We start from the raw sequence: 24,860 nt of genomic DNA on the forward strand, positions 1-24,860 counted from the left end.
ATAATGATCAGATTTTCCGGTTTTCTTAAAATCGTTGCACTGTAGGACCTATGGGAACACATGTAGGTACAGATAAACGTAGATGTAATCATAGTTTATTAACAGTGAATTCCTCTACATTATATGTACTTGACAGTATGTATTTGAGAACTACTTGTAACTAAGATTTGGTTTGGTTTGGTTTGTGGGGTTTAACGTCCCAAAGCGACTCAGGCTATGAGAGACGCCGTAGTGGAGGACTCCGGAAATTTCGACCACCTGGGGTTCTTTAACGTGCACTGACATCGCACAGCACACAGGCGCCTTGCTTTCCGCCTCCATCGAAAAGCTGCCGCCGAGGCCGGGATTGTCCTTAGATAATGAGCTTAATGCACCATCTTTCTCCTAGTTCTGGGCTATGACCTACTGTTCTTTAGCATGCGTCCTGAACCTACGCCGTAATTGCATCTATGTTACTAAGGTCGCAGCTCCACATTCAAAGGTATCACATGACAATGCCAGTGGCTCCCGCCTGCTGCTCCCCTTCCAGATCTTCATTCGCGTACATGCACTTTGCCATTAAACTACAGTGAAAGCTCATTAATTCAACCCCGATTAATTTGGCAAATCGGATAATTCGACCTGCACACGAGGTCCTAACAATTTATACACTATGGAGCGAACCTCTCATTAATTCTAACAAATTTTGCCGTGCGTCTGTTCATTCGACCTCACTCTGCAGCCCGCCAAGTCAGTGCGCTGAGAGCAAAAAGAAGAAAAAAACACTGCCACGAGTGGTGCTACCGTACAGCTGGTAGGCTATCGTATGGTCTCCGTCATCAGCAACGCAAGAGGGCGAGGGAAGCGTGGTTAGCGGCGTCTTCCTTTGTGCTTTGTTGTATTGTGGCAGTCGTGTTGGTGTCATCCGCTTAACCCTCTCGACAGTAAGTCTCGTTTTGGCGTGTCATCGTTTGCGTGTGTTGCTGCTAAGATCGCGGTTATTTAACCGAAAGGCAACGGCTTTTTTGGTAATTGCACGCTTTGCCAGCGTGTTTATTGTGCTGCTTTCGAGTGGATAGCGTGCAGTGCCTGCGCGCCTCGCCTTTGCGTCCTGTCGCAATGACAACACCAGCAAAGCAGCCAAAGTACCAGGCAAAGGTTTGGTTGGTTTGTGGGGTTTAACGTCCCAAAGCGACTAAGGCTATGAGAGATGCCGTAGTGGAGGACTCCGGAAATTACGACCACCTGGGGTTCTTTAACGTGCACCGACATCGCACAGCACACGGACGCTTCGCCTCTATCGAAACGCAGCCGCCGAGGCCGGGATTCGATCCCGCGTCCTTGGGCACAGCAGTCGAGAGCCTTCACCGCTGTGCCAACCCGGCGGGGCACCAGGCAAAGGACCTAGCAACGAAAGTAGAAATACTGGAGGCTCTCAAGGACGGTGTTTTCGCGATGACAGCTGTTTGCGACATGCGAATGTGAACATTCGGCCCTTTAAACTGAGGTTAAACCTCGCCGAGTTTTGATCGGCCGCAGATCGAGTAATACGCGCGCGCCCCACTGGCATCATTTTGGTCTCGTTCGCAAGATCCTGACTCAGGCTATTCCCATGTCACAATTAGCGCCCGTGAGCGAACGCCCGTGAGGGAAACAAAGGATCGAAATTGCGTGAAACGCGCGCTGCTAATGGGCTCCAAAAGCATGTGACCAAACTGAACTCTTTTGGTTGGCTGCTGTCGTTGACTGCTTGTGGCCTGACAGAGTTAGGCCTAGCTGAATGAACCAATAACGACGTAGCCGCAGATAGGAGAGCGAAAAATTTTCTCAAGGTGATTCCTGCCGCGTATAAGCATCGTAATCATGACGATGCAGATGAAAAAGTGACGCCTACGCTGCTTTCATGGGCATGACATGTCGAATTGCAAACCTTGCCGAATTAAATTTCCTTCCGAGTTGCAGCAGCAATTATCTCTCTGAGAAATGGTGCATTCGCACCAAAAACCAGTCATAACTCAATTCATAGACTTGCTGTTAGCCTTGGTAATTCACAAATATGCCAATAACATTTTTCGCTAATTTCACAAAACTGAATTTTGGACACAATCACCATTTTGGAGGAGCGATATTTTGGCTTTTATGATTCCTTTTCTGCCAGAAAGACAATATCCCAAGTTCTGCAACAATGCTGCTTTTTAACCACTGTTTGCTTGCCAAAATTATCACAATAAATCATTTGTCCCAGCCACCGAAATGAGCTTTTTCTTCGGCAAGTTTAACAAGCCAGAACTTTTTTCCAAATCATCCTAAAATGCTCATTTACACTTTACTGCAGTCCTTTGTGATTCTAGATTATTTAAGGATCAAAATCTTCTCAAGATCTGATGTTTACTAAAGAAATTAAATATACTGTGAACATGTGTGCTCTTCACAGTCCCACGATTTTGATGGTGTTGCAGTTTTGGAAGATCAGTATTTCTGGTCCTGCTCTTGCTACAGTTATTTTTCTTGCTAGAAAGCTAATCTCATGCATCTTTTGAGACCAAGGTAAATGTAATAACCATACAGGAAAATTTACTGAAAAGGTTATTTTGGCACCAAAATAGTACTTTTCTTTGAGGGCTTTTTTATGGTAATTTTGGCTCAAATTTGTATAGAAACTTATTTCTGCATTAATTTACTTTCCAACTATTTCGGATCATACTGATATGTCAGTCCTTGCCATAATTTCAGGGGGGACACTTTATTTACCTTATTTACCAATCAAAATTGATGCAACTGGGTGTGTTTGTGCAGGTTTCTGTGCAGATTCCCAAACTGCAATTATTTCCTTTGTAATCCAATTATTTCATGAGATAATTACATCATTTAGTCTAATTCTTACAAGAACAATTACAAAACGACCACTGAAGAAAAACTTCAGATGAACACATTGCTGGACACTAGAAAGAATGAGGAACACAATGTTGCAAACAGTTTTTTGATTTAGCAATTATTTCTTGTTTTATTGCATAACAAAGTTCAAAGGTCAAAATATAGCACTAATAATGGTCACAAAAAAAAAGCTATTTTAAAAATTTTGCCGAGATATTAATGCTGCAAAATGCAAGTGCTCGACAATGCATGTTTTGAGAAAAGAGCAAAAAAGAAACGGGATTATTTAACGGACATTCACTGGTGCAATGCACACATTTACAATTTAAAATGGCTAGACACCTCCAGGAATGTAGTCTCTGCTTTCCAATGTCCAAGTGTCGCCTCTTTCATTTTGATATGCAGTTGCAGCACATTCAGTTGTCACTATTTCGGCTGCGCGTGTCGCATGCAGGCAGCGACCCTTTTTTTTTTTTTTACGTGCGTCATTTTGCCACATCTTCGCATCAAGACCGCGGTGAGGAACGTTTCTTGCAGAAAAGAAATGTAATTTGGAGCTATTTGCTGCTTCCCAGTGCTCTGCATTGCACAGGAAGCAAGTGCATTCACTAAGGACTATGAACGAGGTCCGATCGGCGCAAACGCGCGGCGAGCTCTACGAAGACGACGTGTCCCAGAGTTTACGCATTGGTGAGCAAGTCTGATGGCGATTTCTTATCCAAGTTCATTTTTTTAGATGCAAATATCGCCGTCGTATGTTTTACACTTCGCCAATCTCGGCAAACTGTTTAGATCTGACGATCGTGAACTCCGCCTCGCCAAGCGGACTGTCCGCCGCGCTGCCGTCATCGTCACGAAAACAATCCGACTATACCGCTTCATTGCTGGAGTAGGCGCGAGTTCAAGCTTTTTCTGTTTTGAGCTTATCTTTCTGCTCATCTGCAGCCTGCGATATCACTGTTGTGGCGGGTGCGACCGCTGGCAGTAGCAGTCTCCCATGCTCAGGAACACGCTAGGCCTACTTAAGGCTCGTACACACTATCGTTTGGCGCACCATGTTCGTCGGCCTGAGCGCACAGCCGGGGCAGGGCATCACTTGAGATGATTAACCAACTATTTTTTTCACTTTTTTTCACAAATTCTTGCCGTGAATGCACCTCATGGTTCAAAACCAAGCGCAGCAGGTGTCATGTCTCCGCCGGCTGCCCGCAGCTCGGGCGCGCCGAGCAGACGCCGTCAGCCAGCTCCACCAATGTGGTGATGCCTTATTTTTTTTTTTCGATTTTTGGTCCGAAAGACCGGTGTCCCCCCTTAAGGGGGAGGCTACCCTTGAACACCAACTTTTTTATTTCTTGAGATATTTGAATGAAATTTTCACGGTAGGTTCATAGTATGAACATTTGAAGAACTACCAAGTTTCATGGAGCTGGGCCATTGGTTCTCAAGTTAGAGAAGTATATCAAGATGGTTTACATAGGTCCCTTAAGGCAGGCCTGGAGATTTTGCAAAACGTGCTGGCACTGTGAAATTCGTTATGGTCATACCTGGATAGTTGCCCCAGGGCAAAACAATTCCTTTTTTCCAAATTTCCTCACTGAAAAATTTTAGCACAGTCCCAAAATCAGTGTTATTAATAAGACCTGCATTACCCAAATTTTAATTGTTTGTCATCAATTCCAGAAACAATGTCTTTAAAAAATGAAACGGCCTTGACCTCAAATTTTTTGAGGTATGGAATAAAGTAAACCTCGTGAAAATCTGATAAGTGGTTCCCGAGGTACGGTTGTCCTAGGCAGCCACACTGGGCAAAAAAGGGATTCTGAGAAAACAGCCCTAGAAAGTTGAGAGAATGCTAACTTTTTTGTTTGTCAAGATATCTCAATGAAGCTTTTAGAGCAGGCTCATAGCATGGACATTTGAATAACTATTAAGTTTCATAAAGCTGTGCACGCTGGTTCTCAAGTTACAGAAGTATATCATATGGGTCACATGGGTCCAGGCTCTTAGAATTTGCGAAAATGTGTTGGCATTGCGAAATTCATTGTGCTTATTTCTGGATAGGTATCGTGGGGCAAGACTGGTTTTTTCTTTTTTAATTTCCTTGTTTTCTAAGTATCAATGTAACAGATGCCTGGAAGCTGCAGGCGTCAATGCAGTCGTTGGCAGCACGCCTCGCCATGAGGGCGGCCTTGGACAGCGATCGCAAAAAATGGCGAATATAATCTTCCAAAAATCAACTGTTTCGAGACTTTTCGGTTTTCAAAGGTCACGTCTCCCTTTAAAGGCCCACCGTCCATCCTCCGGTCGAAAATATTTTCTTCCCCGGTGACTGTGAGAACGAAAGGCAGCAAAATGTCTTTGAAAAGAGCGGCCCGATTCTGTGGTGTTTCTCTCCTTCCGTTCCCTCGCAAAGGTTTTTCACTCTCCTACCCAGTCGTCTAGCCTCCGCAATACAAATTCCCCTTCCTCCTCTGCGTTTGGCGGGAGGTGGGGCGTGGTGGCACCCCGCCTGCGCGAAAAAAAAAAAAAGAAAGAAAAAGAAAATGGGTGAGGGAGCGCGCGCTTCTGGATTCAGTCGGGCCATGGCAAGAGAAAAGCGCCCAGCGAGCGGCAGACACCCATCCTTCACCCTCAGACAGCAAGACGGACCAATAGACGTCGTTCGCGGGAACTACGTCATTACTATGGCTCGACGGGCCAGCGCAGGAAACTGTGAAGCTGGCTTCCCGATGGAGAGCAGGAGAGAGCTTCGATTTGTATTTTCGTTGCTTTGCGGCGCACGTGTCGCTGTAGCATTTTGCACAAACTATCTCCGGTACCTGATTGAAACACTGGGCTCCTTCACCTAAAAGGTCCTTCCCTGGACAGTGGCCCTTTAAGTCTACATGTTCTGGCATGTTTTTCCTTGTTTCCACAAAACTGAAATTTTGAGGGTTATAAAATTTTGGAGGAGAGATATCTCTTGAACTATTTGTGCTATTGCTTTCATTTTCTTTGTTGCAAAGATACTTTCTTGAAGAGTGGAATGAGACTCAAATGTATGCAATTATGATGAGGCAACATTTACAAAACTAATTATTTCTAATTATTTCTAACTAGCTTTTCTGCAGATAAGTTTGATGTACTCTACATATGTTCAAATTCAAATTAATCTAGTACCTCAATTCTTGGTTAGTTGCACTCTGTGATATTTCTATATCATTTTGGCATGCTCATTGTCATCATATACTAGTGATTAGTAATTGGCTCACCTCCAAATTTAAACCCTATGCACTCTACAAAAACAAACAAACAAAAGCATTAATTTGAAATCGGCATGTCAAAATATGTAAGTGACGTAAGTTTATTCCAAATCGGTCCATAAATAAGAAAAAATGTTTTGTTGTGGCATGTAGCTAAAAGTACAAAGCACACAATGTCAGGAACAGATTCTGCAATTTATGTTTCATAAGTTTTTCACTTTTGCTCTACATCAAACAGTAGGGCACCCACATTTGAAACAGTGAACTTTGAACTGATATAACATCGCTAATATTTGTTACATAAAAAAGTGCTCCTAACATTGTATACATTATGCTTTCTAGTACCTAGCAAAGTGTCTATGTGAATTTTTTTAAGTGCGCTGATTTTTTCATTGTTTCCAGTGTTTCCAAATTGGCAGATCCTGCCAATTTATAATATTCCTGGCAACCTCTCTTTAGCAACAAACAAAAGTTCCTGGAAACCTTGGTTGTGAGAGACAGCATGCCAAAAAACTGTTGCAAGTGTTTTTTTTTCTCTTCCCAGATATTAACTTCCTAATCCTACCTAATCTTCTTCTGGGGAACTGACATCTGGGTACCTGAAATTGAAACACTTCCTTGATCTCATTTTGCTATTTAGTCACAAAAGCAACACTAGAAATCAATGTTGGAAAAGAACCACAACTTATTTTAGGAAGCAAGGTCCTTAGAAGTTGTTCAAAAAGTCAAAACAACACTGCTTCACCTCTTCAAGATTAGTTGCCACCAAGAACTTTGAGTTGTCGTCCTCTGCACTGTTACCACCCCTTGATCCATCATCTGGCACATAAGGACACCAGACAACACGACGGTATTCACTTGGAGCTTCGTCTGCAGGGCGCTCGACCTGTAGGGAATACAAGAATACTCAGCCAAACAGGACTCAAGGAATCCAGCCATTATTGCCACTTATCAAAACGTACAGCTGTACATTACAATAAGCAAAAGCATCATAAAGACACTTCACAAGTGCTACAATATATGAAACTGTTTTGCAATCCCCTTCATATTTGATATATCTGAGCTTGACTTCATTCTGAAAAAGTTAAATACGCCCGATAAGTTCTAACGTGATAATGCTCCAATATTAGCAGCACAATCATACTGTATACACAGGGTGTCCCAGCTAAATGTAATCAAGGGTTTAAATAATACGGTGTGCCCTAGCAAAGTTGATTAATTAGTCAACCCAAATTATAAAACATTGTATGTACTGACTTGAGGAAGAAAGAACCAATATGAAAGTTGTAGATCACCACACACACACACACACACACACACACACACAAAAAAAAAAAAAGAACAAGCTACATTGCCTCCATCAGCCTACAACTTGTGTAGCTTTATTTATTTATTGGCCTTTAAAGAAAGCTGTCATGTGACCAGCTGCTACTTTAAATCACTCGCCCAGTCCGCACACAAAGAATTATTGGAGAGAGTGCGCAGAGAAATGCGCTTCATTCAACCTTTGTCCATCGAGACTCTAGAAATGATTCCCCAAAACAAATGTAGGTGTGCATGTGTAGCACTACCTTTACGGGCTAACCTGAGCTATTTATGTTAATTCCTGGGCAGTCGCTAGATGGCACTACATGTAGAAAAATATATTGTCACTAGTTGTCACTGCATTCTACTGTGAGTGAATGTGGAGAGATGGACGTCCAGCTCGAACGCTGTGTAAACAAAATTTTGTGTGAAGCTTGGCAAGACAGCCACACAGACATATGAGCTCCTTCGCGACGCTTACAGCTACAAGGCATTATTGCGGGCATGTGTTTTCAAGTGGCACAAGAGGTTAATTTCGGGCAGAACGTCAGTGGAAGACAACCCAAGGCAGTGGCACCCTTCAACCTCACGAAACGAAAACAATGTGGCTCGGATCAGGGAAATCATACAGCAAGACTGCACCATTACAGACTGCATGCGATCACATGCTCTTCACATAAGTAAGACAACATGCCACCAAATTTTGCGTGAGAACTTGGGGGAAACGAAAGGTGAATGCCAGACTTGTGCCGCACTCCCTCACAAGGGACCAGAAGGACATGCGGGCATCAGTGAACGCTGATTTGCTCTCAGAGACAGAGAAGAATGCTGCATTCATCGACAGCATCACTGCTGAATACGAAAGATGGTGTTTTCAATACGATCCTCAAAGAGGCTGAGCGCCGAATGGCGGTCCATAAGCTCTCTGGCGTCAGGAAAGGTGTGGCAACAAAAGACCAAAACACAGACGATGCTGATAGTTTTTTTTGATGCCAGAAGTGTCATACACCACGAGTTCATCCCACAAAGGCAGACGGTGAAGAGTTTTATATCCACGTGCTCCAACACATGCCTGACGCACTACGCCGCCGCTGCAGACTTATGAACACCTGGACAATGGAGCCTTCTCCACGATAATACAATGTGCACACTGCTCTCAGCGTGACAAAATTTCTCGCCAAGCACAGCATTACTGTACTTCCCCATCCACTATACTCGCCTGACGTCTCCCCATGCGATTTTTTCCCATTTCCTCGTGTGAATCAAGCTCTAAAAGGTCGCTGGATCGAGAGCGTGGAGGACATTCAAGCCGCCACGACAAAGGAGCTGACAGCCCTGCCAAACAACTGTTTCCAAGAACTCAGGAAGTGTTTGAAGCTGTGTATAGACTGCAAGGGAGACTATTTCAAAGTGGTGCTGCACAACTGATTTCAATGTAAAACGTATTTTGTTTTAATGGACTCAACCTCGGAACTTTACAGACAAAGGTTGTATAATAACTGGCACAGGTGCCATGCAAAAGACTGCACAAGGTATCCTTTTCAGCCAATAAAGAAAATGCTTTATGTAAATACTAGCTTGATGGAAACAATATAGCTAGCCATTTTTCAAGAAGATCCACAACTTTTACATTGACAATTTTATCCCCCAGCCAATAATTACAAAACTATCTAGTTGCAGACTATGCACACTATGCCTAGCTACTTCCCCGGGGTTAGGTGGGGCTCAGTGTAGTTATTATAGCTTCGGCAACATTTAGCAAAAACACCTTGCGAGTGAATGCATGCACACACGCGGACTGGAAAACCTCACTGATATGTTCCCAGTTCAGATGATCTGATGCAGGCAGCGAAAATCTCTTCTCATATTTGCCTTTTTTTTTTTTTCTCCTGGTTAGTCAAATCTCATTACTACGAACACATTAACAAATTTTTCAAATGAACAAATTTCTTTAAAATCTTCAGCATATTTACAGTTTTCATTCGAAGCACTGCCTTCGGAATTCAACCTTAGAAAGCTGATTGACGTTGACTTCCAGGTTTGCAGCATGCCAATGAGGCCACCTGGTATGTGTGGATATTGCGCAGGTGTTGTTTAACTCTATCCGTCAAGTGACCGACCGCGGAAGCCACAAACCGAAGATGGGGTGGCCGGAGCTGGCGATACCGATATAGATTGCGGAAGCTCGCAGCAGAGAGAAAATATGATAATGATGATGACACGCAACTGCAAGTGCCATCTGTGAGCGGCATCTGGAAGCTCCCGTGGGTGTGCATTTTGAAGGCAATTCCCGTGTGTGTCATTAAAGGTTTAGGTGCGGCCCTTACACGGATTTTTTTTTCTTGATATTTGCTTTGGGAAATAGGGGGTGCGGCCCTTACACGCGTTTATAGGGTATATCAACTCCCCAATAACAAGACCTTTTTCCACTTATTATAATTCAAAGTGAGTGCACTGACTGACATGCACCGACACCTCACAGAATACTGGTGCCTTGCTCTTCACCTACATCGAAAAGCGGCTGCTGCGGCCAGGATTCGATCCTGCATCCTTGGGCACAGCAGTTCCCTAACCACTGCAGCACCACAGCGGGGAGCGCGCGCGCGCGCACACACACACACACACACACACACACACACACACACACACACACACACACACACACACACACACACACACACACACAAAAACTAGGCACCGTGCACATAGGTTTAAAATTTCAGCTCTAATCAACCTCAGAGGTGTGCACCAAGACGTAGGCGCACTACCACCGGGTATTCTCTATAAGACGCCGCTGCAAAATGACCAGTGCACAAATATGTTAGCGGCTGTCTTACTTTTAGCGGTTAGCATCACCGTGTTGGCGAGGTGATTAGGGCGCTCGAATGCTCCGCACAAGGATGCGAAATCGAATCCCAGCAGCGGCAGCCGCTTTTTGATGAAAGCAAAAAGCAATGTGCCCGTGTGCTGTGTAATGTCAGTGCCAAGAGGTCGAAATTTCCAGAACTCTCCACTACGGCGCTGTTTACGACTTCAGTCATCGTTAAACCCCATTTCAGCCGTTAGCCTTTGAGCATGTGAGCATTGGGGAGAGTTGACACAGCGAGAGAGTTCAGGTTGGATTGGTTTCCAGGATGAGGCTGGTGAGTGTTTCCTAAGCACAATGTGTGGTAAGAGTGGGGGACCTGGAACGCCGTGGAAATTTGAAATTAGCAGTGAAGATGGAGAGGGAGGCTTGCTCGAAATTTTACGATAAAAAAATTTAGCAGTGGCTTAGCTTGGTTATAGTGCCTAGAATATATTGGCTAGTGTTACAAGCGCCCACACTTCCATATGGGTGAGGACGGCGCCGTCTGCAATGAAAGCCAACCGATAGCGACAGAGGGCACTGCTTCTGAGAGTCCTTTGTGTTCATCAAGGTGCAGCGGTTTATTTCTGGAGTAGGTGCTTGCACATACAAGTCGTTCCGCACTCCTAGCTGCTCGGCGACGATTGCATTGGTTCTTTTTAGAATTTTGTGCGCGCGTTCTGTGCCCACCTGAATCCCTTCTTTTTTCACTGTATCACCAGTGGTGAAGAGAAATCCTGATTGTTGTTTCCCCAGTGCCTCCCAAAAATCTGCACAGAAACATGCCAAAGGGAAAGCGGCGGTGCACAGGGAAGACTTGCTTTGTTGGCAAACGGAGCTACCGCTAAGGCGCGTATTTTCGCGTTTACGCCTTCTGATGCTACGTAAACATTGTGCAGAATGGGAACGAAACATCAATAGGAATGATGGAAGGTAAACGCCAACTGCTTTAGTTTGCCAGAAACATTTTTTGAGCATGCAGTTATATTACCAAGGGTGGAAACTTGGGAGAGTCAGTAACAGAGCTTCATGATATGAGTGTGCAACGTGAAAGAAGGACAAGAAAAAAGTGTATACATTCAGGCGCTACACGCAGCACCTGTGTTGTGCACCTTTCCTGTGTCCTTCACCCTTTTGCGCTACACACACTCATGTCCTATGAATGCAGTTATATATTGGGCGCATGTTTCACTGTAAGCACCATTACCAACGAGCTTCGGCCACGTCTCGTGCCTATGCGAAATTCAAGGGGGGGGGGGGGGGGGGGGGGGGAACCTTCGTCAGCCTCTTTGTTCAAAAGATGGTGACTCTGGCAAAGCCTGATGTGCAATCACAGGCCGCGATGCACCTTAAAGCTATTTTTCTTAATTTTCGACCAAACTTGATAAAACTAGGTAGTCTGGTTCAGTTTATCGCGCTGATTTCAAATATGTAACTATTTTTCCAATTAGCCAATTAGTTCAAGATAGATGAAATTAATTGTTCACAATCTGCAGAAACAATGAAAAAGTAACCATAATACAAAATATTCATATTGACACTTTGCTAGGTACTAGAAAGCATAATGTATACAATGTTAGGAGCACTTTTTTGATAAAACAAATATAGCGATTTTATAGCATTTCAAAGTCCACCATTCAAATGTGGGTGCCCTACTGTCTGACCTAGAGCAAAATTTAAAAATTCTTAAAACGTACATTGCAAAATCTGCTCCTAATTTGTGTGCTTTGCACTTTTCTACATGCCACAACAAAAATTATGGTACTACCTCCATTGAAGGCAGAGATATCGCTTCTGCAAATAAGCAAGAAGTCAAGAATTGGTGTTTTGAGAAAACGAGAAAAAAGAGATTGGCTCTTTTTTAATAAAAAATGTAGAGAAAACATTGCAATATTTTGCAACGTGACTAGAAGGCACCAGGGATGTAGTCAGACTGACTATGGCCACACAAATGGCGTTTTTTGAAAGCGTGCTGCATGTCCGCAGTGGTCTTGCACTTGTTTGCAGATGCCACTGCTCGGCGGTGGTCTGTCACCATCTGAAAGTAGGGTGGTGTATCTCAGGTTGTGCCATAGCAGTGATCTCTGGGAGAGGGTCAGAGCAGCCTCAACTTCCATTTTACCAGCCTTCTTGGTGGTGTTTTTCTGGCATGCATGGGTCTCCTTCCAAGCCTTGTATGCCGGGTCATCTTCGCTTGAGGCACGCTCGCAATCAGCGCAAAAATTACTCAGGACCACGTAATCGAGAACCAGTCCTGTAAACAGCTCGATGACCGTGCCGACGCCGATATGGGACGAGTGGCCACGCGTCATCCAGGAACAGTCGTATGACACAGCAATGTTTCCGGGATTTGCAACCTGCAATTTATCATATAGATCCCGGGCCAATTGCGCGCAGAGACATTTGCTTCTTGGCAGCAAGAGCTGCCGCGGGCGCCAGCTTCTTCTTCACATACCTTTGCCAAGTTTTGTTGTGGAGGCCACGGTGCGAAACGTTCATGCTCGCAAAAACGTCATTGAGTGCCGTTTGTCGATTCCTGGTGGCTTGCATCGCGCGTGCAGCAAGGACGTTCACAACGAATGGGTTGCACTTCTCTTTTCCTTTCACACGGGGCGAGCTCCACGGCGACACAACATCACCGCAGCACGCACACTCGATAATAATCTTTATGGCGAGGCCATATTCACGTTCACTTTTCCCTACAGTGATGCTATCGCCGCACAACCTTGCACTTCACAAACGACATCAACGCGTTCATTGAGTCTAAACTGACGACAACGAAGCCCGTCTCGATGTTCAATGGCGCGGCCGCAACATCGTCAGCGCGAGTGAAAAAATCTATCTTTTGCTTGGTGGCCGGTGTTGAACTTGTAGCTTTTCTTGGGCTTCCATTTCTCTCTGCAACAACTCCGTACGCTGCAATATTTCGGTATCGTGCCGAATGCGGCTGCTGTCCTGAATGCATTCACTCGTCGGCGATCCAGTTAGACCTAAGTCCACTTCGGTACTGTCCGCGGCTTCGGCATCACTTGCTGTTGGCAGCGGACCATTCTCGATGCAGGCCGAAGGAACTGAGCACTTCTTGAAGTTGTAGGCCGATCGTTTCTTCTTTTTGGCAAACTTGTGACTCGTGGCAAACTTCGGCGTTGCTTCAGACACGTGTGCCGCACTCGTCACAACCCTAGGACTGAACAAGGAAAGATGCGTCACCTGTGGAGAAGCCGACGACGGGAACTTTGCACGGCCAATCACAGCGCGCTTTTCAATCACGTGTGCTAGCTCGACGAATAGAACCGCGCGTTTGGACTTTTTTTATGCTCTGATTTCAACGTCATCAGTAAGCCAGCGAAGGCACTTGTGGCGGGAAATGGGAAAAGAAAAACCGCTCTTTCAAATGAGACCAAGATGGCTGCAATCGCGCGTGTAGAAAACGACCTACGCGCCTCGGAAATAACGTTTTTTTTTTTTTTTTTTTTTTTTTTTTTGCGGATTTCGGTAGACAGCGATGCTATAAATTGATTCTGTGGCCCAAATACTGCACCACGAGATATAAACCCCGGCGAATTGAATGAATACAGTCGAACCCGGTTATATCGAACCCGGATATATCGAATTTTGGTTATATCTAACTCACGGAATATCCCCTTGAAAATCCCATGTAAAAGTATAGGAAAGCCGCGTCATATATCGAACTCAATTTCACCGGTCGTTCGATATATCGAACTCCCCACCACGCACTGGAAAGTGTGCCTTCCCCAAAGACGATCGCATCACGCTTGGCCATTTGCCGCGTGACATTTTCAAGCCACGCGCGGAAGGAATGAGAGGGGACAGTTCGGGACAGTGCTGCGCCCATTCCCCAAAGGCGCGCGCATCTACAGTTATTGTTTCCCGCGCGCCAACACATGACGTTTGCAAGCCATGTGCGTGGGTGTGCCCATTCTTTTGCCGAGCTCTTTCTCTCCTTCAGCACGCGCTACGCATGTGCCAAGCCAGCTCATCCCGTTTTCAGACAGATGTCGGACGCTTTCTCCAGCGCGTGTTGCGAACCCTCTGCGCGCGGCGGCTGACATGGCTATGGCGTCTGGGGACGTTAAGAAGCGGCAGCTCTCTCTGTTTTTCTTTTTTTTTTCTTTTTTGCGAGAGTCATCCTTTCTTATCGTTGTGCTGTACGCACGACGTAGCGTAAGATATGGCGGCTGCGGACGTTAAGAAGCGGCAGGCTTTTTTTTTTTTTTTTTTGGCGGGAGCCGTTTATCTTTCCATGTATGAATCAACGGAAGCACGCGGTCTGCTGCTGCGATCATGACGCCCGCCCCAAGCGCGGCGTGATAAATCGAAACAGGCTTGTGCAATCAAGCCATCACGGGCACTCTGCGAAGTCTCTCCCCGCCACCGGAGGAGCTATAAAAAGATAAACGCGCCCTGACGTTATTGCTGCGCAGCATCTTGGCACACTGCCAAGATATGAGCTGTGGATGCGACGACCGAAACGGAGTGACGCGCGCCATCCACATGCAAGCGAAAACGCTCGTGATTTCTGCCGCAGCGACACAGAAACCTTGTACTGAGCTGTCGCGGTGGCTGGAGCGGCAAGGGGGACACAGTTCCAACAAGTTTGAAATTTTTTGCTCTGTCGCTGCCGCTCATCGCTGAGATCGCTCAATCGCTTGCATGTGAGCGAGCTGGTCTTAACGCATTTTTTTTTTCAAATTCTCGGGTGAAAAAGTGGAGGGTGGGTTCATTATGCGAGTGGATTGATTACCGGACACACGCGGTATCGTTTTTTGGCATCGTAAGTGCCGTCACAAGCAGATTTTTGTATATCGAATTATCAATATATCGAACTATTTCGCGATCCCCTTCGAGTTCGATATATCCGGGTTCGACTGTAATAGCTACAGATTCTGAAAATGTCAGTTTCAAAAAAATCTATTTTTTCGAACTTTTTTTCATCTCAAAGAGTCGTGTCCCCCCTTAAACCCACTGTAAGTAAATGTTCCTCTTTTGTGCTCTGCTGTTCATGCAATTATGCCACATGCCTGTGTTTGTTATACACATACCTTTCCAAGAATTTATCTTTAGCGACACCCTTGCTCACTCGCCCACAAGCAAAATCCGTGTCCCGTAGAGTAATGAGCGAAAACTCCATTGTGTTCGCAGCCATTTCACGAATAGTAGAGGGTTTACAAAAGTACGTCTGGAAACCGTGAGCGGCACGCTGATCCCGCGCTGGCCGCCATATTTTGTTCGTTCCATCCGTTTGCTTCGTGTCTGTCCGTCAGCGCTCGCCGTTCTGTTCGCGCTTTTCCCGTTTTAACCTAGTGTGCTGTGCTTGAACCTCTCTTCGGTCCCTAGCGGTTCCTGTTAGCTACGCCCAGAAGCGTATTTTGACAGCCGAAACGTAGCGGGGCCCACCGGCCAAGATGCCGAGCGCAGTTACAAATTGCTCTACGAGTCGTGCATGGGCCCCTCGGCAATCCGCAGCGTCATCCCTATCCAGGTACAGTATCCACAGTTCTGTAATGTGGATGTTTTTGTCTGTGCGCCTTTGCTGTTTACTTAAACGCCTATGAGAGATCATCGCGACTTTGTTTGCTTGGTTTGCGCAATCACCGTCGCTCATCCCACTGGAAGATACTTGGTAGGTGAAATGAGTGAGGATGCATTTTATTTTGATAAAAGGATTGTGCGTAATTTGACGCAAGTTGGACTGGCGCTTAGCCCTTTCCTTCCCATGCCGTCGACGCAGTAGTTTGCATTAGCCTTGGAAATAATCGGGGGCTGCGTAAAAAAAAAGTGACAAGGTAATTTCTGCTTCCAGTGATTGAATATTGATTGGTGTCTGATAGGCAATGACGAGTTAATAAAATCTTAGTAATTAATTGATCAACTGTACAAATAAAGACACGAAAAAAAAGGAAAAATTGGAAAGTAAGGGTTTAAAGGTGTCGGAATGAAACACCAGTGCGTGGTGATGCTAAGGAATAAAATTTAGAATGTGTAATTGAATAATTGAAGTATTGAAAAAAAAGGAAAAATTGGAAAGTAAGGGTTTAAAGGTGTCGGAATGAAACACCAGTGCGTGGTGATGCTAAGGAATAAAATTTAGAATGTGTAATTGAATAATTGAAGTATTGTGTTCAAAAGTGTCAAATTGCTCAGAATGGAAAGCAGATTGTTGCTGACGCATGCGTATTGGTGTATAAAAATGTTAAACGTCAAATAAAATAGAAATAAATAAAATGATAGAAATATAACATAGCATACATAACATAGAAATATAACATACATAACAACATATAACATACTACACTTGTGTGTAGTATGTTACTTTTGATGAATTCATATTTCACTGCATTGTATTCCTTTCGCCCCTCCTGCTAGGGCCCAGTTAGGGCCTGCAGTATTTGGTAAATAAAATGAATAAATACAAGAGCTAAAATATAACACGTGAAGGAAGAAAACATCGTGCGTGTGTGTGTATGAGAGAGAAACACTATCGCGTTATACCTTTGACGGCGGAGCTTTAGTGATCCCCTAATTTTTATATAACGATATGATATAAATCTGATTTTATGAACACAGCCAGTTGCACAAAGCACGAACACTTCGCAGTAATACGAGTTGACTTTTAAAATTTCTTTTCGTTTCAGCCGAGTTCCTCCTCCTCCGAGTTCCTCGAAGCTTCCAATGTCAGCACTTTCATATGAGATTACGGCTTCAAATGTTTACTTTCTGACAGAGGGAATAAACAAGAAATCGGCCTATTTAAAAATTCCATGAGAAATTCAGGTAGCTCTGAATTAGCGAACCATCGGGTGACTCGAAAAAACACACAAAAGTGAAGTGGACACTTCGTTATTTTATCGGCCGCGCTGGCAAGTATAAAACCTGAGCTGCGTGCTCTGGACGTGGACCGGTCGAAACGGGCAACACGTGAGCATGGGATGTCATCTTTTTCTGCTTTTCTAGACGCCGCGGGTTTGGCCGCCGCTTCCTTTTGCAGCGTGAAACACGCACCTCGGGCGCACTAGACAACTGTATTGCTCTCTGCACCAAGCACTACCATTTCGTACGACTGTGAAAAGTAGTTTCGGTAATCATGCCCGTGTCTTAAATCAAATACACAATGGTAAATGCAACCTACGTACAAAATGCTTCAACGAACGTATTTGCACAATAACGTTCGTTATACATGCACTGCTCCATCTCCCGTGTCCTCCATCGTAGCATAAGCTTATCCTTCAAGTTCACAAGGCTCCATAGCGCGCAAAACAACCTTGCTGTTATAGGTGATAGCCCATTCTGTGAGCTAGCTCCCAGTCAGAGGGACGTGCAGTAATGCTTTACATGATGCAAGTGACCCTTGTAAAGCCGATTAGGACTGCAAACGAACGGTCGCATACACGCATATACCTTGATTCCGTGCGCGTCTGTGACGGTACGCTGGCTGCAGAAGGGCACGCAACAACATGCTGGCATCATTCCGAATAGAGCTTGGAGCTAACAGCGACTGCTGTGATGTTAAAAAATGAAAGAATCGCTTGTGAGCATTCCAATGCACCTTTCGATGCATGCACGGGTTCTACGAAGGCGCACGTTGACAGCGTACTCGATGGAAGGCGCGGGTGGACTGAACAAAACATGGCCGCCGCGCATAGTTTCTGTTTCTTTCACTAGATAGCGTTAACTTTTGTAAAGCCTCTATTGCCGTCGTCTTCGTCCGTCCACAGGCGTAGCGTTTGGCTTCCTCGCACTTGGGGAACATTTTCCGGAAAAGTGGTCCAGCGTGATCACTGACACCGAGCGGTATGTTGTGTTCAACTAAAAACTGATACGACCGTGCATCATCCGCACTTGCGCGCTCTATTGTTCGCCTGTGGGCATGGATAAGTGCTGTGGATATGTGCTGTTGGTACAAGGGCGCTAAGTGAGCCTGTTTCCAGGAATCCTTTTGTGTAAGCCTGTTTTGCTTTGTGGACACCCTGCAAATGCCAAATTGACCCTGTCAAGAGAACGTCTAGAAAAACACAAAGAAATGTCCCCCTGCGGGAAATAGCCGGAAGTGCTTTCGTTCAATTGTTCACCCTTCCCGTCGAGAAGCGCTATGGTCAAGTAAGGAATGCCTATTGTCCAAAGGAGAAGACAGAGTGACACGTCCGCTGACGTACAGGACAAGAAAGGAGCAAGGTGATTACGGCCATTAGAGGATTTCCCGGGAATGCAGGAAAGATTTGCAATTGCCGGAAAGGGACAATGCTGGGAGCAGTAAGCGGCGCGCACGTGCACTTGGGTTTCTGAGAAGTAAATCCACTTGCCGGAACCAGCCTATCGATTCTTGGCTGAAGAATAGAAATGTACCTCCTCGCCGTTCCCAAGCTTTTCCCGCCAACAAGTGACCAGGCCCAACGAAACAATGCCGGGCCAGTCAGTGCTTCAGACCATCAGTGCAGTGATGTGTTCGATTGGATGCCGATATCTGAGGGGCGTGCCCTGGATTTGGTTGGTCAGCATCTTCAGAGAGGGGCTGGACATAGGGGGTTTTAAGGACGTTGCAGAGCACGAAATGTCGCTCTGAGCCCTGGGTAAACGGCTCATCCAGACGCTTCTCGCTATGAACTCTTTACGCTTGCCATTTTGTTAATATACCCTTCTTTTTCATGTAAATAATCATGTAAATAAGTTTTCTCAAAGTGCCATTAAACCTGCTTGTATATATTTTACCAACTTCGAAGATTCAATCCTTCATGAACCCGGAGTCTCTGCACGCTACCAAGTGAAGGCCGGGTCAACTTAGTCCCAGCGTCACGACAACTGGTGACCAGCGTTGGGATCTGGATCTACAAGCTACAACATCTGGTGATTCGAGGTGGATCAGAATCTACAAGCCACAACATCTGGTGATCGGAGGTGGCATCTCAAGCAACAAGCAGGAGCAACAATCGGCCAACAAGAGGGCAGCTCGGAACATCGATCGCATGTGTGGGTGAGTGCTTGGCTTTTCTTCTGATGTGGACCAGGTTCTAGAACAGGGTTAGATTTTAGAACTGGTAAAGAGAGTGTGGAAACGCCTTTAGGTTTGGTAGTTTGCACAGTTGTTTTGGAAGTAGCCGACACTCGGAGCGATCATGGACCTACAAAAGCTGCAGAAACCGGACCTGTTGCTATTGTGTGAGGAATTGGGAATTGATACAAGTGGTTTGGCCCGAAAACCCTTGATTATAAAGGCAATCACTGATCTGGGAACCGATGATGAGGAGCTCAGTGAAGCATGGAACCTCATCGGTCAAAAAAAGGAACAGCTCAGACAGCAGAAAGAGCGTGAAATTGAAAGAGAAGCAAAAAGGCTGGAGCTAGAAATTGAGCTCCGGAAATTAGAACTAGAGTTGAGCAAGAGGTCGGGCAATTGTCCCCAGCTAGCGGTACCTCTTCTCAACAAGGAGGCAGATTTCAAGATGTCAAAGTACATGCAGCCATATGTGATATCAGGGGATATCGGTCTGTATCTGGCTAACTTTGAGCGAACCTGCGAAAAACTGTCCTTCCAGCGAGACACTTGGTCTCAGAGATTATTGACGGTTCTGCCCTGCGAGGCAGCGGAGGTTGTCGCGCGGCTGAGCAAGGAGGACGCGGACAACTACGAGAAGGTCAAAACTTGCCTTCTGAGAAAGTATAGGCTTAGCGCCAAGGCATTCAGACAACGTTTTCGGAACGCTACTAAGTCCAGAGACGAGAGTTACCCTGAATTCCTGTATAATTTAAGAGTCAATTTGGGCGAGTGGCTAAAGAGCACTGATTCCTACAGTGATAGGGACGCTGTAGTCTAGCGAATTCTTTTGGAGCAGTTTTATAACTGCCTCCCAGACAAAGAAAGAAATTGGTTACAGGACCGAGGCGACATTAAGTCGGCAACTGAAGCTGCCGAACTCATTGAGGAGTATGCTTCGCGCCGACAATTCAGCAACCCAGCAGTGGATAGGCCCCGCAATCCCAAGTTGAGTGTGAATAACCGTCAGGAAAGGCACTTTGCTAGAGTTGGAAACGAAGAAATGAAGGTTTCTTCAGGCAAACTCCCTAGAAAGGACGGCAGTGAGAAAAGTGGGGAAGTGACCAACGCGCAGAACACTAAGAATAAGCTTGAGGCTAGGAAGCCGCTCACATGCTTTAGGTGTAATGAGCAGGGTCACATTGCCGTCAACTGCCGGAAAGAAAAGATTGCTTTCTCGTATGTCAGTGACTGCGATGAAAATATGCAGCTTTTAGAACCCTACCTGCATGACCTAGTAGTCAACGGGAAGCCTTGCAAGGTACTGCGCGATTCGGCCGCAACGATGGATGTTGTCCATCCGGCGTATGTGTCGCCTTCCGACTATACAGGACAGTGTGCATGGATCCGCCAGGTAGTGGAGGAACAGAGTGTGTGCTTGCCAATCGCGAACGTGGTCATCGAGGACCCTTTCGGCGAGTTAACAACCGAGGCTGCCGTTTCAGGAAAGCTTCCCAAGTGCTATCCGTATTTGTTTTCTAACAAATCGGACATGCTACTGCGAAAGAGGGGCATCCTTATCGGAGACAGAGTTGTGCAAGCCTTAACACGTTCAAAGGCGCGAGAACTAGCTACACTGCTCATTCCAGAAAAATCCACAGCGGAGGAAACGGCAGTTAAAACAGTGGTCGATGTGGAAGATAGCGGGTCAGAAAACTTTGAGAGCGAGGCATCTCAGATAAATCAACATGAAAGTGAGCTTGATAAGACACGGAATGAGGACGTTCTTGAAAGTAACCTCTTGCCGCCAGTGTCCAGTAATCTCACGAGACTTCTAAGTGGAACCCGAGAGGACTTAGCTATGGAGCAAGCCAATGCTCCCAAGATACAGGAGCTTCTCAAAAAGACGGAGCAGATAGGAGAACTAAAGAAATCCCAGCTGTCCGATCTGGGCGAGATAATAACAGAGTTTGAGGCCTGCTTCGTGGACAGGCCAGGCAGAACTGATTTGACTGAGCACGATATTGAGCTGACTTCAGACGTGCCAGTGCGATCAAGGTGCTACCGATTTTCTCCAAGGCAAAGAGAAATTCTGGATAGGGAAGTAACTCGCATGCTGGAATTGGGAGTAATAAAACCCTCGGAAAGCGATTATGCTTCGCCTATGATCTTAGTAGAAGCTCCAGGTAAAGACCCTAGGCCTGTGGTAGACTACCGAAAGCTAAATTCTCTCACCAGGGATCAAGTGTATCCTATTCCGAATATTGAGGAGAGAGTAGAACAGGTCAGTAGAGCGGCATATGTGACTACGCTGGACCTTACTCGAGGATACTGGCAAGTACCGCTCACTGAACGCGCCAGCAGATACGCGGCTTTCGTCACTCCGACGGGCAGCTACCAGCCAACAATGATGAGTTTCGGGCTCAAAAATGCTCCATTTTGTTTTTCCCGGCTCATGGATAGGGTTTTAAAGGGGTGTGAAACATTCGCGGTGCCTTATTTAGACGACATTGCGGTTTTTTCCGACTCATGGGCGGACCATATGGTACACCTTAGAGCTGTACTGAGCCTTTTGCGTCAAGCTGGACTAACCGTAAAGGCCGAGAAATGTTGCCTGCCAAGGGCGACCGTGGACTACTTGGATCACAATGTAGGTCAAGGTTTCAGGAAACCCAGCGAGATTAAGATTTCTGCGGTAGCAGACTACCCGCGGCCGAGCACGAAGACAAAAATTCGAGCATTCCTGGGTCTGACTGGGTACTACAATCACTACATCCCTAACTATTCAGCTTTGGCTAGCCCTCTGACCGACGCTCTCCGCAAGACAGAACCGACAAATGTAGTCTGGGACGAACAAAGGGAAGCCTCCTTCGTAAACCTGAAGGCTGTGCTGATTAGCCGTCCGGTATTGCGAGCTCCAGACTATGGCCGAGAATTCACGGTCCAGTGTGATGCCAGTGATCGAGGGTTAGGTGCTGTTCTCTGCCAGAGAGATGACGACGGTAATGAGCACCCCGTGCTCTACCTGAGCAGAAAACTGAGTTCTAGAGAGAGGGCTTATTGCGCGTCAGAGAAAGAGTGCGCTTGCATTGTATGGGCCATTCAAAAATTGCAGTGCTATCTTGGAGGGGCCAAATTCACCGTAGAGACGGACCATTGTCCCCTGGCTTGGCTGCAAACTGTGACATCGAAGAACAGTCGCCTTCTTAGGTGGAGCTTGATTTTACAGCAGTACAATTTTGAAATAAGATACAAAAAGGGGAAGTTAAATGGGAATGCGGACGCGCTTAGCCACTGTTTCTAAGCGGTCCGAGGTGTTCCTCACCATGTATCCAAATTGATAATCAGGTTTTTTTTTTTTTTTTCGTGCACTTGTATATGAGTGACTATGTAAAGCAGCACGTTTGGTTTTCTAGGAATACGTGGGTCCTGAGCGTTTTGAGCGTGGGCTTTTCTCGAACAACGATGGCAGTTTTCTTTTAACCTGGTCTCTTCAGACGGGAGCCGAGTGCTTGCTTGGACATGTTGAGTTTCAGACAGCTCGAGCAATTTGGCCTACGACAATCAAGACAACGCGACAAGCAACAGCGAGCTTCAAGCGTTCATGTGCAGGCCATTAAGTCGTCTCTTCATGCAGCAGCTGCGACTGCTGCCCTCCGAGACTCTTCTGGCGGGGGAGGAGGCTGTTACGACCGTGCATCATCCGCACTTGCGCGCTCTATTGTTCGCCTGTGGGCATGGATAAGTGCTGTGGATATGTGCTGTTGGTACAAGGGCGCTAAGTGAGCCTGTTTCCAGGAATCCTTTTGTGTAAGCCTGTTTTGCTTTGTGGACACCCTGCAAATGCCAAATTGACCCTGTCAAGAGAACGTCTAGAAAAACACAAAGAAATGTCCCCCTGCGGGAAATAGCCGGAAGTGCTTTCGTTCAATTGTTCACCCTTCCCGTCGAGAAGCGCTATGGTCAAGTAAGGAATGCCTATTGTCCAAAGGAGAAGACAGAGTGACACGTCCGCTGACGTACAGGACAAGAAAGGAGCAAGGTGATTACGGCCATTAGAGGATTTCCCGGGAATGCAGGAAAGATTTGCAATTGCCGGAAAGGGACAATGCTGGGAGCAGTAAGCGGCGCGCACGTGCACTTGGGTTTCTGAGAAGTAAATCCACTTGCCGGAACCAGCCTATCGATTCTTGGCTGAAGAATAGAAATGTACCTCCTCGCCGTTCCCAAGCTTTTCCCGCCAACAAGTGACCAGGCCCAACGAAACAATGCCGGGCCAGTCAGTGCTTCAGACCATCAGTGCAGTGATGTGTTCGATTGGATGCCGATATCTGAGGGGCGTGCCCTGGATTTGGTTGGTCAGCATCTTCAGAGAGGGGCTGGACATAGGGGGTTTTAAGGACGTTGCAGAGCACGAAATGTCGCTCTGAGCCCTGGGTAAACGGCTCATCCAGACGCTTCTCGCTATGAACTCTTTACGCTTGCCATTTTGTTAATATACCCTTCTTTTTCATGTAAATAATCATGTAAATAAGTTTTCTCAAAGTGCCATTAAACCTGCTTGTATATATTTTACCAACTTCGAAGATTCAATCCTTCATGAACCCGGAGTCTCTGCACGCTACCAAGTGAAGGCCGGGTCAACTTAGTCCCAGCGTCACGACAAAACGCTGTGAAATTGCATTCTGCACGAATCACACCGAGGTCGCTGTCACTGCGAACAAAACTTGTCAGGCTCGGCTGGCTGTCCGCGGCTCGCACGTGTCCTTGCTGCTTTTTCGAAGCGATGCGGATCTTTATGTTGGACTTGCCACCATGTGAAATGTTAACATCACAGGCACACGTGGTGCAAAATCCGAACGACTCTCCTTTGCCGTGTACGACTTCAAAAATACTTGGAAGTACTGTCGCGGCTTTGAGCCCGCCATTGCACTGCGAAACCGCTACTACTAAAACTTCAGAGTCACACCGAGTCGGACGCGGCCGCAGATCACGCAAAAACAGAGGCCAACACCTAAGTTGTCCAAACAGGTGAACAAAGGAACAGCCACTAGCCTGGCGGAGGCGGTATCGAGTTTTGGATATGGATTCGTGTTCCCCCGAGTAGACGATAGAAGTTACTACAACGTTTGCAGCTGCTGATGATATTACAAATATGTTTTGCCCTCTCGTGGCCGCCAAAGGTACCATAATAGTGTTAACATGGCCTTCGAGAGAACCCTTCCGAGCGTGTGGTGTTATCTCGGAGGCCATGATGTTTATAGATGTCCGCACTTTTTTTTTCCCAAAAAATAAAACATTTTCCGTAAAATTTCCCGCAAGATTCGTAAAATCGTAAGACTGGTCAAAACTCATACATTTTACGGAAAATTCGGAAGAGTTGGCAGATATGTATACATATCCATAAAAGAAGTGTTGCACGACTGTTTCCTGTGTTGATCACATATGAAATATATAAATAAAACTGTGCATGCGTGTTTACTTGTAAGCAAGTGTAAAGAACCCATATATGCATGCCAATACAACTGAAGCATTTCACTTTGTTCCAAATATTATAAATATATTTTATAACAATAAAAGCCTATGCTCTAATTGTTGTTAGAATAGAAATTCCATGTTTCCC

At 45.9% G+C, this 24,860-nt stretch overlaps 1 protein-coding gene across 2 annotated transcripts in view; it reads right to left on the reverse strand.

Moving 5' to 3' along the window:
• LOC146205072 (enhancer of mRNA-decapping protein 4-like) overlaps nucleotides 1-24,860 on the reverse strand; it is a 188,656-nt gene that overhangs the window by 120,864 nt on the left and 42,932 nt on the right. For both annotated transcript variants that reach the window (XM_084589752.1, XM_084589751.1), the window contains exon 6: nucleotides 6,841-6,981. In XM_084589752.1, the coding sequence (XP_084445878.1) occupies nucleotides 6,841-6,981 (141 nt within the window). The remainder of the gene's footprint in view (nucleotides 1-6,840; nucleotides 6,982-24,860) is intronic.

Source organism: Amblyomma maculatum, chromosome 1, assembly GCF_055883805.1.
Source record: "Amblyomma maculatum isolate TAMU_Amacu chromosome 1, ASM5588380v1, whole genome shotgun sequence".
NCBI classification, from domain to species: Eukaryota; Metazoa; Arthropoda; class Arachnida; order Ixodida; family Ixodidae; genus Amblyomma; species Amblyomma maculatum.